The sequence below is a fragment of the Streptopelia decaocto genome (genome assembly GCF_964273445.1).
Source record: "Streptopelia decaocto genome assembly, chromosome: 6".
In the NCBI taxonomy this organism is placed as follows: domain Eukaryota; kingdom Metazoa; phylum Chordata; class Aves; order Columbiformes; family Columbidae; genus Streptopelia; species Streptopelia decaocto.
Genome location: NC_138660.1, coordinates 31,534,007 through 31,546,504, shown reverse-complemented (window position 1 = coordinate 31,546,504; position 12,498 = coordinate 31,534,007). Strand labels below are relative to the sequence as shown.

Below are 12,498 nucleotides of genomic sequence, written 5' to 3'. Positions count from 1 at the left end.
CAATGAGTTAAAATGCAAAAAATTAAAGAGAAGTAGTTAAGATCTTGGGCTAGATGTGTTGTTTCCTCTTCTTCCCTAGCTCTCCAACAATTTTTCCAAGTAATGTAGATCTACTCTTATGCACGTAGATACTTGTTAAATCTTTGAGTGAGTCTTTCTTCTTCAGAACTGGTGACCTCTGAATATGAGAAAACATTCCTGAAAAGTGACATAAAATTGCATATAAGTAAAAAATTTCCAAACAGCAAAGAGTAGCTGAATACTCCATCTTTAGTTGCTACTGGCACCCATTATTAGCAGCATTGCCCCCTCAAAACTCTTGTTTTGGTAATAGCCATATCCCTCCATTTGCAAGTTGCCTTTCAGTGACAAGTTACTTTGATCTTTCCCCCAGCATGAACCTTTTCCTTCAATCTTCCTATAAAACTCCTCCACTTGCAATTAGCAGTGTCAAAGCACTCAAGTCTCCTCACAGTCTTACCAGCTCACCAGCTTGTTGTCAACCTCCCTGCACAGCAGCTGAGATTTCTCACACTGTTTAGTAGCACATTTGTTATTTCCTCGAAGAACTATAGGGCATTTTCTTTGCAATGATCTCCAAAAGTGAGCAGACTGGCTTCACTTCTTTTAAACACATTTGTCTTCCTAAAAAGTAACTGGTTAACACAACATCTGTTTACCAGACCTCAAATGCATAATCCAGCGGCACTACCATACAGCCCAGCAGAGCTGGGACAGCAAGTGCTGTCTGTCTTGAGCCAGGTGCAAGGGCTCATCTGAGCTGAATTACCTTCAGGTGTGCCAGAGGTGTGCACAGCTGGGGCCACTCTGAGTGATGAGGTAGCTGGGGGACTGCTGGGTGAGGAGAAAAGAAGGCAGAGAAGGTTTTGTGTATGTGTTCGTCAAATGTTCATACTGAGGGTGTGCTATGTGGCTTCCTGAGGAGGGTCTTCTTGTACAGCTGCTCTTCAGGAAGATTTGCTGTGAGTACAAAAGCTATGTTTTCCTTGTGGTTCTTAAGTCTTATTTTGCTTCATTAAGAGTTGTTACATCCATAATGTATTTTGTTGTAATATGTTGGAAATGTTTTTATGAAACCTGCTTTTTTATAGTGTTTGCATTTTATTAGGGGAAAGGGATGAGTTGCTAAAGACACCTTGGCTACCTCTCCCTACTTGTCTCAATTTAAAGCTGACTAATGCTTCTCTGCTGGATATCCAGGGAAGTTGAGAAGTTGCTGAGTTAAGTAGGGTATTAGCAGGATGGAGGCAGTTTGTTAGATAAGTTATATACAGCTGTTCTGATTTTGTTGTGTTTTTAATGGATCGTGTGGAGTTCGAAGAGTCTCTTCAGACCTGTTAGTAACTGGCATGGGGAATGTGCCAGGACTAGATTGGTTCAGAAAACAGTGCTTGAAGCCATAAGTCTGGATGTGGGCTACTTCTAGTATTGTCTTGGTGTCAAACACACTTGTTTCCCAGGAGGGTGAGAAGTGCTTCTTGGGTGTGATGGAGTAGTTCTGTTCAGTACTACAAAGAAGCTTTACCAAGCACTTCACTAACTATTTTGGCTTGGAGGACTTCTCTTTTTTTCTTAGAAAAGCTCAATTACTGATCCTCAATTTTCATAGTGATTTCATGGGATTTATCCTTTATTTCTGAAGTCTGACACTGGAATATGACACCTTAACATCAGCATTTCTGTCCCAAGTTCAGATCTCTGTCTGTCTTTTCTAATTCAATGATATGTTTAAGGAAGTACAGTGAATGCAGCTTACAGATTGCTCCTGATATATGATCTTGTTTGCAATTTAAAAAATGTGAATATTTAAGAGGAATAAGGTGAAAAACTTCAGTATGGAGTAATAAAGCCTTTATCAACAGTTACAAAAGTAACAGTATAAAGCAAAACATTGTGCCTTATTGTTTGACTTCTAAAACAACTCTACTGAAAGCTATTCATACTTGCCTATGTAGACATGGAGTGAAGTACAAAAGGTCATTCAAATGCCATTAGTTTTGCTCTTTGGGCTGAGAAAGCAGGCTTGTACATCTCTTTATGCATAAGAAGCAGTAATTCTATTCTCCACCATTTGCTAGGATGTGATTTCTATCTGCAATTATTAACAATTGATTTCTGTTTTCATTGGCCAAACAAGGTAGTGGGGTCAAGGGTTACAAAGATTAAACCAGCTGGCTTTGTTAAGAAACTGGGAGACTTGGATGAGAGGTTAGATAGCTACTCCAAAAAAAAATTTAGGCAGTCATGCTATAAGCTGCCTGCTAGTGACTGATGTTAATCAATTGTACAGAGAAAACAGATTAACTGATTACAATTCACAAAACAAAGGGGTAAAAGAGAAGGGGACAAATCCTTGTTTGTCTTATAATGTGAACACTTAGTAGTGTCTTAATATCTCTGTAGCAGTAAACAAAAGTCAGTATTAATCACAAAACCCATAATGTTACTCTTAATCTTGCCTGAACAAAAGCTCTTTGTTTAGGAAAATCCCAGTGTGATATAGGTATGAAGAGCTAGATGTAAACAAAAGGCTAAGAGGGAATTTAGTCCCATTCAAAGCTGCAATCCTGAAAACAAAAATTCATCTGGTGTTTTAGCCTGATGAGTATCTCAGCTTTTGCTAGTACTACTGCCTCATGCGTCTAAAGCTGCATTCCAGTTGCACCCAAAAGTGCATCAGTCTGGTCAGGACTGAGCAACTTTTTACTTTTGTGATGTTTAAGGCCACTTGGGAACCACAAGGGTGTTCTGTGCTGCCTGCCATCAGTGTATCTCAACAGAGCAAAGATCTTCTTGGAGCTATGTTACAGCCCACATGCTTTGCAGAGCAGGATAGGAGCCACTCCTTGCCTTCAAAATGCAGATAGTGGTGGTTTGGCTCAGAGTTTAGAAACCGGCCCTGTGTATGCGAGGAGTTCCTCAGTCTGACAGGGTTAGTTCAAACACAACTCCTATCTCCTGGCTTAATGGCTAGGAGACTCTCTGCTGGTAATGGGGGTGAGGACCTCTTGATCCTTCCTATCTCAAATCCTATTGTTCAATACATATTGGTGTACCAAAACATTTTAAGGTTTGTGGGCAAGAGCTGGAGTGGTGGTATAGTGTCTCTGGGGTGGAAGAATCTTGAGTTCAAGTCCTTTTTTTAGAGATGCTCTAATGGATAACTGCCCAGAGAGGTTCTTTATTATTCCATGGACCTTCCCCCCCAAACATCATAATAACTGAGGTCTAGGAAGGTATTCCATGGACCTTCCCCCTCAAACATCATAATAACTGAGGTCTAGGAAGTGGAGATAAGGGTCTAAAACCATTCAGTTAGAAAGGTGGTTCTGCCTTCTCCCTGTGGGCCCCATGTGCTGCTCTATTGGTGATGGCAGCAACACTTCTATCCCTCCGTTAAGTTATAGCGCCTGCCCCTTTCTGAAAGTGGACATTCTCAAGGGAAGGATCCTTCTGTTGGTACCAGTATCAGAACTGAAACCTTGGAAGAGACTGAGATTTAGGAAAAGCTATGCTGTATATTCCTTCTGGGAATGAGGAATCTAAGTGTGAGACACTTTAAGCCTGGGGATTCTGCTCTGGGGCTTAGAACCTGGAGATCAGGATGAACCTGTGACACTAAGTGCTGCAATTCCTAAAGCTGTAGCTGTGCCTGAAATCCTGTACACATCTGAGTCCTAGGTTTCTGTTGGGTTTTGGGTAAACTTACCAGTATGGAAATAGGAAATATCTAGTGGTTGACTGCTAGATGGCAAGTAAACATATCCTTACTCTTCTGCTGAAAGGCTGCCGCTCTGCCCAGCAGCACCAGTGCAGCACATTCCCATGGTGATGCACCTCTTGGAATGAGGAATTCAGAAATAGCCTGTCCATGGCACAATTGTGGTAAAGATGCTGGTGTGGAAGAATAACTCTGTATGTTCAGTTGATGAGCTGCCTTTGTTGTTTGAATTCTCCCGTGTTTCACTTTCTGCTGCCCCTCCTCTCCCACCAATCTGAAACGTAAAAGCTGTCATTAGAGTTCAAGTTATTTGGAGGTCAAATTTTTACTGAGATCACTCTGAACATAAATATATCTCCATACTGGATTGGTGGGGGGTGAGTGGCAGTTGCAGCACAGTCCTCTGTTTTTGTATTATTACCACGTAACACAATAAGCCTGAAGCTCTTTTCTTTCCTGCTAGACTCTAGTTATTGCCCATGAAACATGTATTAAAGGAGTGGTAACCTTGTTTTCTCCCTGTGAACTGAGAACGTAGAGTAGCGATCTTCTGTTCAGCTTCTGCTAGCTGTCTTCTCCCTAAGCCATGGGTTCTGGAGAGCATGCAGTCCACGTAGATATCCCAGAAGATCTGAGCTAAGTCCCAGAACAGAGCCCCATGTTTCAAGTTCTCTGATGACTTCAGAAAGATCATGAAGTCCCAAAAGCCACTGACAGAGTCAGAAATGCGAGGCTTCCTCATCTCCAGTAAGACAGCTGAGGAGGATTCCCAACACTGGGGGTCTGCTCGCCCAAGAGCTAGTGGATCAATTTGGCTATGGCAGAGGAAAGGTGTCACACAGAATGCTCCCATGATTAGCAGAGAGCAGGTGAGTCTCATGTTGCAGTGGATTCTTCCTCTGCTCCCAAGGTCCATTGTGTCACTGAAATATAACAAAACCAAAAGCTGAAAAACTTGATGTTGGATGCAGGAAGAAAGGCCTGGTTGGTATCTTAAATGATATAGAAGGCACTTCAGATATTGATAATTGTTTTGCTGCTTTTTAAAACTCTGTGTATGCTTTTTTGCATGTATGAATATAAATACTAGTGGACTTGCATTACTCTATACAGCAGAAGCATGTGTTAAAATTTGTTACTGATCCTCAACTTCATATGAACTCTCTTACCTGGAATTTCTTCATACTGAATGTTTTGGAAGTTCTTGATTTACAGATCTCTACCTTTTTTTCAGTAAAAATCCATTCCTTCTTACAGGGAATTTAAGTCTTTAGGCAGTCTTGCTTTCCTTAAAATTTTATGAGCCCTTTAAAATAGTCTGCAGACTTGCAGGGATCTGCAGAGTGCAACTGAAAAACTATTTGTTGAAAGTGTGTTCTAATTAATTAATAGTAGGTTGCAACATCAGCCACTGAACAGGAAGGTTTCACCTGCTAAAATGCAGAATAGCTCTGAAAACAGGGTATAGCAAAGCCACAGCGCAGCAGCTGTTTTGTACAGCATGTATACATGCATATAGAATAATTTGGGTCAAAAGAGACCTTTAAAGGTCATCCAGTCCAACCTCTCTGCAATGAGCAGGGACATCTTCAACTAGATCAGCTTGCTCAGAGCACTGTTCAACCTGACCTTGAGTATCTCCAGGGATGGGGCATCTACCACCTCACTGGGCAACCTGTTCCAGTGTTTCACCACTCTCATCATAAAAAATTTGTTCCTTATATCTGGTCTGAATTTCCCTTCTTTCAGTTTAAAACCATTACCCCTTGTCCTATTGTATCAGGCCCTGCTGAAAAGTCTGTCCCCATATTTCTGTAAGCTCCCTTTAAGTATTGAAAGGCTACAATAAGGTCTTCCTGGAGCCTTTCCTTGTCCAGGCTGAACAACCCCAACTCTTAGCCTTTTCTTATCAGAAAGCTGCTCCAGCCCTCTAATGGTTTTTGTGGCACTCCTTGAGACCCCCTCCAACAGGTCCATGTCTTTCCTGTACTGAGATTTATATGAAAGTACACGTTTATTGCAGGTCACTGTAACAATTGTCTGTTATGTTAAAATTGTGAAACTTGGTAAGTGGCAGCCATAGTGGGGAAAAGTCCTAGAATGATAACTTGAGGACAGAAAGGCTCAGCTATCTCCATCAGATTTCATTTCTTGTATGTCCTTCAGTTGTGCAGTTTCTAACATGTTTCTACTATTTCTAGTGTTACATTTCTAACCTGTAACAGGTTTGGGGTTGTTTTTAGGCATATGGAGAACCTCCTGTTTGTGGAAATCAACATCTGAGATCAGCTTTTGGGACAAACAGTTCTGTTTAATGTGTGTGCTGATCTGTTGAGTATTCATGCTGTTATGTTTTTGGTTTGATTGTTGGAGGGTGTTGGGGGTAGGGGAGAAGCTGCCTCTCTTACTGAGCTTAACTTAATAGTCAACTGGCTTTTTGTGTAGAAAGCATCTTCCATGAGTGATCATCAAGAGCACAAGCAACATTTCTCTATCTGAAGAAAAATGCCAAAGGCAGGATAAGTGTGTGCAGCCAGATTTCATGTGAAACGTAGCCCAGCTACAGCCAGTGTGCAAGACCAGGGAAGGGTAGGCTGCTCTGTGGGACATAATTCATTGCAGAGCTAAAGGACTCTTCAGAGATTTCAGTCCTGGCAGTGATGTTGTTACCTAGCCCTCTATCTGGCTACCTGGTCAGGTTCTGGGAACATTTTGGAGGCATTCAGACTTTACTCTCCAACTGCTTACAGTCACTTTTTAATTCGAGTTGGGATCTCATGAGGAGAATTGGCTTGACAGCCTTGGATTTGAATGTTGCGTTTAATGAATAGGAGAGAGACAGCACACCCTTCCCTCACAGCTCTGCCTGGTGGGATGTCACTTATGACAGTGGTGGTAGTAATGGGATTGTCCTCGTGCTGCTCCCAAGATCTCCAGAAGCATCATTCTTCTGTACCCTACTGCAGAAGGCAGGTTTTGATTGCTTTTGTAGAAGCAAAACCAAAGACATCCTGTGAGTCAGTACTCCATTCTTACTTGTTTGTGCATCAGAGCCTTTCCACTGGGCAGCAGACACCTACCTGTGCATATATGCTATGCAATATGCATGTTATCTGTTTACTGAGATTTTTTTCAAGGGACATAATTAACTTTGTTTATCAAGCCTCTAGTTTTTAAATCAATTCAGCAATCTCAGATATGGCCACTGGAATTAAAAAAAAAAAAAAAAAAATACACCACCAGACCAAAAATCTCACCAACAACAGATAATTCAAACAAAGCAGTAGTACTAAAACTGGCTTTTAAGGGTGGTTCTATCATTTGGACAGGAGTCATCTGGTTTGCCCTGGGTAACCCATTCAGGGTTGCTTTGCTTTTTCTGCCCCTTAGACCCTTTGGAAACTTTCTAAGTTACAAAACTGGCTAAGACAAGGTGAGTGTCCTGGTTTTTCAGAGGTGTAAGCAAAGGGACTCCCCTGGGCTGGGAGCTCGCAGGACATTAATATGAGGCTGGGTGCCTCTTAAAGTGTGTTGTGAATGGTATTGGTCAGGACCAGTAGCCAAGACCACTGGCCCTTATGTTCTGGTCAAAGTCAGGCAGCATTTTGCTGTGAGTCTTCTACAAGGTGCAGGATTTTTTTTGTTAATGTTTTACCTGTGCTTGTGGTGAATGTTTCCATCTATTTCCTTCCCTTGCCATTCAATCTTTAGGTCTCTCTGTCCATAAATTGAAGTTTGTGTGTGTGCACTAATTACACCTTCTGGCTCTGACTTTTATGTCTCCTAGCAATTTAACCCCCCCGTTCCACTCCCTTTCATGAATAGTGCCTTACAATAATAATTATAAAAGTTAATTAGCCCATTCGTTATCACTAGTCACTCCCGCCAAGACCCTAAAGCTGCCGCGGCCGGTCTCAGGGAGCGGCGGGTCCCCGCCTGGGCGGCGTTTGCGGAGCGTCCGCCGGGAGCCCGGTGGGTCCGCGCCGCTCGGCCCCGGGCAGCGCCGGCGCTCTGCCCCGCGCCCGGCCCGCCCGCTCCGCTCCGCTCCGGCGCCCCCGCCCCGCCCGCAGCCCCAGCCCTTACCTCGGTGCTCCGGCGTGCAGGGCGGGCCGGGCAGGGCTCTCCGCGCCCGCCACCACCGCCACGCTCCTTAAGAAGCCGGAGCGGGCAGCCCCGCTTAGTTTTTACGTCAGGGCTCGGGTGAGAAGCCCCCACCCCCGGGGCTCCGGCCGCTGCTGCCGGCCACCCGGCGCTCACTCCCTTTGCGGAGCTGCCCCCGCTGCAAGCGTGCTGCGCTCCTCTACCCCGCCTGTCCTCCTATCCCTGCGGACCGTGGCCCCCCTGGGGGCCAGACTAGCAGCAGCGTTGCCTCCGTGCACTGGGGCGGTGGAACAGTACCAGACCTGGGCACCTGGGAAAGCTGCAGCCCTCCCCTTACTCCCTCTCCTAGCTGTGCTGCAGCGGGGGAGGGGGGGCAAGGGTAGAAAGCAAGTCCCCACCTTGGAGCTCAGGTTGTCCGGACCTAGCTCAGCCGCTAGGCACCTTGCTTTGCTGTGCTTGGCTGCTGGACGTGCCTTCACCCCAGAGCGGGAATCTGTGTGGCACCGCTAGAGCTATTTGCTCGCTAGCGCTCAGCGCAGACAGCAGCGGGTCCAGCTCTCCTGGGAACTAAAGCAGAGACCCTGAGAAAAGCAGAGTCCCAGAAGAAAGCCAGTAAAGGCATTAACTGCAGCAATGGGGCTGAGCTGCTCATCACAGCTCAATTCACACAACTTTAGGTAAAGGAGGAGGGCTGCGCACCCTCCCAAAATGTGTGTCCTGTCCATGTAAATGGAGTCCATGTAAATAGGGAATTGTGTTTCTTTCCTAACCCATGGTCCTACAATGCAATACAATAAAAACTGTTGTTCTTTCCTTTGTTTCTCTTCTCAATGAACAGTCCACGTGAAAGTGTATTTTGTGTAAGTAATGTTACTTTTTAACAGAAGTGAAAAGTACTTTTTAGGGGTGAGAGAACATCTGACTAGAACCAACGTAGGTAACTATATTGTAGGACTTGGCAAATTTACTAAATTTCCATTTCTCAAGAAGTGTGGGGTTGGGAACTGGGGAATAGTGAGCACCAACTGCTGAAACAGACCTCAGGAGGAACTGAAGAGTGCAGTACCTTGCAAGGAGCCCTTGCAATGTGGGAGGAGGAAGCTTCTCCTTGCATATAGGATCTCCAGCGTTTCTTCTCTGTGCTATCAAATACACGCTATTCCAGTAGACTTCCTTCTCCCTGGTTCTAGGGCTAAAATGATCCTTAAGTGCCTTTTCTCTTTCCAAAAAAAAAAAAAAAAAAAAAAAAAAAGTCTGCTCTGTAGGAGCTGATTCTTGGCCTCTGTGCTGTCTGGAGTCCCCTTGGCTTGCAGAGCTGGAACCTTTCTGGATTCATTGTTAAGAAGTGAGTTTATTTAATAGAGTCCCCGTCTAGGGGAGCACTTTATCTGGTTTTGGATCAAGAACATCATTGGTTTCATACCACTCAGAATCCTTCTGGTAGACTCAAGGGTGCCAAACCAGGGGTTCTCAGAGAAATGGGAGTCACTGCTCAAGGGAAATACTGCTATGGATAAAATACTTGGCTCCACAAATACTTCCTGAGCCTACTCCACTCTGTTCCCTCTGAACCAGAGCACTCACATTCTATTTCTGGGAAAGAGGTTTTTGATGATTGGATTCATCACCTTAACCTCCTAGTGGAGAAGAAACATAGCAAGATTTGCCATCTCATTCAGTTCCACGTGCTCTCCCTCAGTAAAGCTTTCTGTGCCCTTTTTAGGCTATCAATAATCTTTCTCTCATTGCACTGCACAATGTATTATTCCCCTGACAGCCAATGTTCACATCTTCAGTGGGTTTCCATATCTTATGAATGAATTTAATTCAGCTGGGCTGTAGGTCATGAACAGAGTCATTTGCAAAGGGAATTTTTTTATCAAAAAAGTTGATTAACTCCTAGATAAGAGATTTCAGATCACATAATGCTACAGAAATCATGTTATTTCTTCCAGAGAAACATAAAAATAAAATATAAGCAAATGTTAAAATGATCAGGCTATAGGAGTAGGGGATGGGAAGAGAGAAAAGTAGGAGGCCATCTCATTGGTATTTGTATCTTGAATAGTTTTAAGGCATAAACACCTATATGCAGTGTTGCTTCCTCCAATGCGGTTTAACATCAGCAGTTAGGAGGCAATGGCTTATGGTCACTTGAGCTAGTTAAGCATTTGCAAACAGCAAAAAGTGACTTTGGTACTTAGTGCTTCCCTGCACCTCCATAAGCAGCCACATCTGGGCCCAGTGTTAAGCTTTGTACAGTGATCTGCATGATGAAAGAAACCTGTTTAAACCTTAACCCAGAAAATACTTTAGGGGCATTCTCAGCTGAAAGTTTCTGTTTTGCTGAATTGGGTTACCAATTAGCCCAGCCTGTCTGAAATCTGGCTAAGTGACAGCAAAGGTAAAACTAAAGACTTGATTTTTTCGTCAAAATCCATATAGGCAAAGCAGATTCTCTTTTAAGCAGCATATTAAAATATACTGAAAATTGGCTCCATGACAAATATACCTAAGAGCTTCTTGGAAATGAAATACTCATGCTTGTTCCAAAGTCTGTCTGTGGGTATTTTTTATTAATTTTTAAAATGATGAATGTGGGCTTTGAGTCAGGAATCCGAGTGGACTCAGAGTTACACCACTGCCTAGTAAAAAACAATGAAAGCTTCTGAACACAGAACTTGTTTGAAAAATAAAGTATTGGGGAAAAAAACCCACAACAAACACAAACTAAGAAATTGTATAGGGTGATGAGCAATCTGTATCAAATTAGCAGGAAACTGATGTTTTGTAAGTAGAAAGAGGGCCAAAATTAAGCAAAATCTTCACCAAATGTTTTGATCACACCCATACTCCTGCATCCAGGATGGCTTGTGTAACTCTTGATAAACAGTCTATATCAAAGTACTGGTATCAAAACTTTTTCCTTTTACACTTTCGATGTCAAGTCTTCAATATTTTGTCATTGGTTTGGATTTTTTTTTTTTCCCCTGGTGGATTGAATCTGCAGCCACAAAGTGTTTGACCCCACACGGCTCTAAACAACCCTCTGGATCTAATCTCTGTTGAAATGGCCAGCAGGAAAGTCAGTGAACAATAGTTCAACCAGTTCTAACTGTGGAAAAATGGACTTGCTTAACTATAGAAATCTTCAGTGGTATACGCTGTTGGTGATGACCTGAAACACCTTCATGGGGCTAGAAGATGATATTGGACAGGCAGGAGAAGTGTAGTTCTGGGCCAGGAGCTGGAGCCCGTGGCCTCCAGCCCCTGATGATTTACCAGGCTTTGTGGTGCTCTGCTCCTGCTGCTTTCCTCTGCCAGGACGTGCTTCTGTGCCCTCTTGGGTTTCATGGAATTTGAGAATTGTTTGTGAACACAGTCCTCTGGAGGCCTGGAGTTCAAACTTCTTGAAGCCACACTAGCTGAAGTCAGCTGTGGCTGGGCTGCTGGGGGAAATTTTTTTCCTATCTAGCTTGAGTTTCCTAATTTGTGGCTATTGCCCCCCGTATGTCTCTACAAAGAAGAATTTGGCTCTGTTATCTTTGCAGTTCTTGTTTTAATTGTTTTTTAGATCATCCCTTAGCCAGCTCTTGACCAGGCCCAACAATCCAAGTTACCTCGATCTGTCTTCATGAGGTAGCAAGAGCCCATTTTGGTTGCCGGCTGTTGTTTGGCTCTGTGAGAACATACAGAAACACCGTTGTCCAAAGGCTTCAGTATCTCCCCTAACAGAGCTTGCTGCTGCCTCCGACTGGTCACCTTCTTTGGCTAAACTGTAGTCAGTGATAAACTGCAATATTCTGGTATTTCTTTCCTGGTGCATGTTATAGCAAGCTATTCTATGATTCATTCTATGATTCTAACCTATTGTCGTTGTCTTTAAAAGGCAATGTTCTCATTGCTATTAATGCCTAGAATGTGAAGCCTAATTTCCTGTTTAATTTCTAGACAGCTTGAATGCATAGATTTTTGTGACACTTAAGTTTAGAACACAGCTTAAGGTATGAGCAAGCATTTGTGGTATTTGTCTGGAGTATCACTGGGTTTTGCCAGTTACTACTAACTGGTAATTCCTTGTGTACTCAGAGAAACATCTGTACAGATCTTTGCTGTGGGCTGGTGCTGCAGTTAGTATTTCATATAAGAAAATCCTCTAATTTTTTACAGAATTTCTAGTTCTAATCTCTTTATGATAAATCTGATGTTAGGCAATTATTTGTGTGGCATGCAAGCTATGCAGTGTGTTTTGTTTGTTTCCCTACTTGTCATCAAATGGGTTGTATTCCTGTTCTGGTTTTACTACTGTGCGGCAGATCTCTAGGTCTTGGCACTTAGAGGTTTGATTCTTATTGCTAGATCTTCTCATCCCATTTCAGCAGCGTGTACGGACCTTGTTTATTAAGCCCTTTTGAATCACTGGTGTTTTTTAGCCTTAGTGTAAATGGAGTGAGTGTGTGTTCCTTTTTTATCTCCAGAGCTTTCTGCTTCCACTAGAAGGTATGAGAAACTGCTGTTGTTTATCAGGACTGTTCTTTCTTTCTTTAATAAAGAAGTTTTCTTATCTCTCCTTGTCTACTAGTTGTCATATGCGAGCAATTCTGTCACCAGGGGCATATTTGGAGTTTTTCCCAGAAGTAAATTTAGGTGCCGTT

At 43.2% G+C, this 12,498-nt stretch overlaps 2 protein-coding genes across 2 annotated transcripts in view; one reads left to right on the top strand and one right to left on the bottom strand.

Moving 5' to 3' along the window:
- DYTN (dystrotelin) overlaps positions 1–12,498 on the top strand; it is a 54,675-nt gene that overhangs the window by 27,027 nt on the left and 15,150 nt on the right. The gene's annotated exons all lie outside the window — the stretch shown is intronic.
- On the bottom strand, positions 50–4,658 carry FAM237A (family with sequence similarity 237 member A; the record flags this gene model as incomplete). The annotated part of the gene is made up of 2 exons (XM_082056149.1): positions 50–198; positions 4,250–4,658. 2 exons carry the CDS (start codon positions 4,656–4,658, stop codon positions 50–52), a joined length of 558 nt encoding a protein of 185 aa, XP_081912275.1.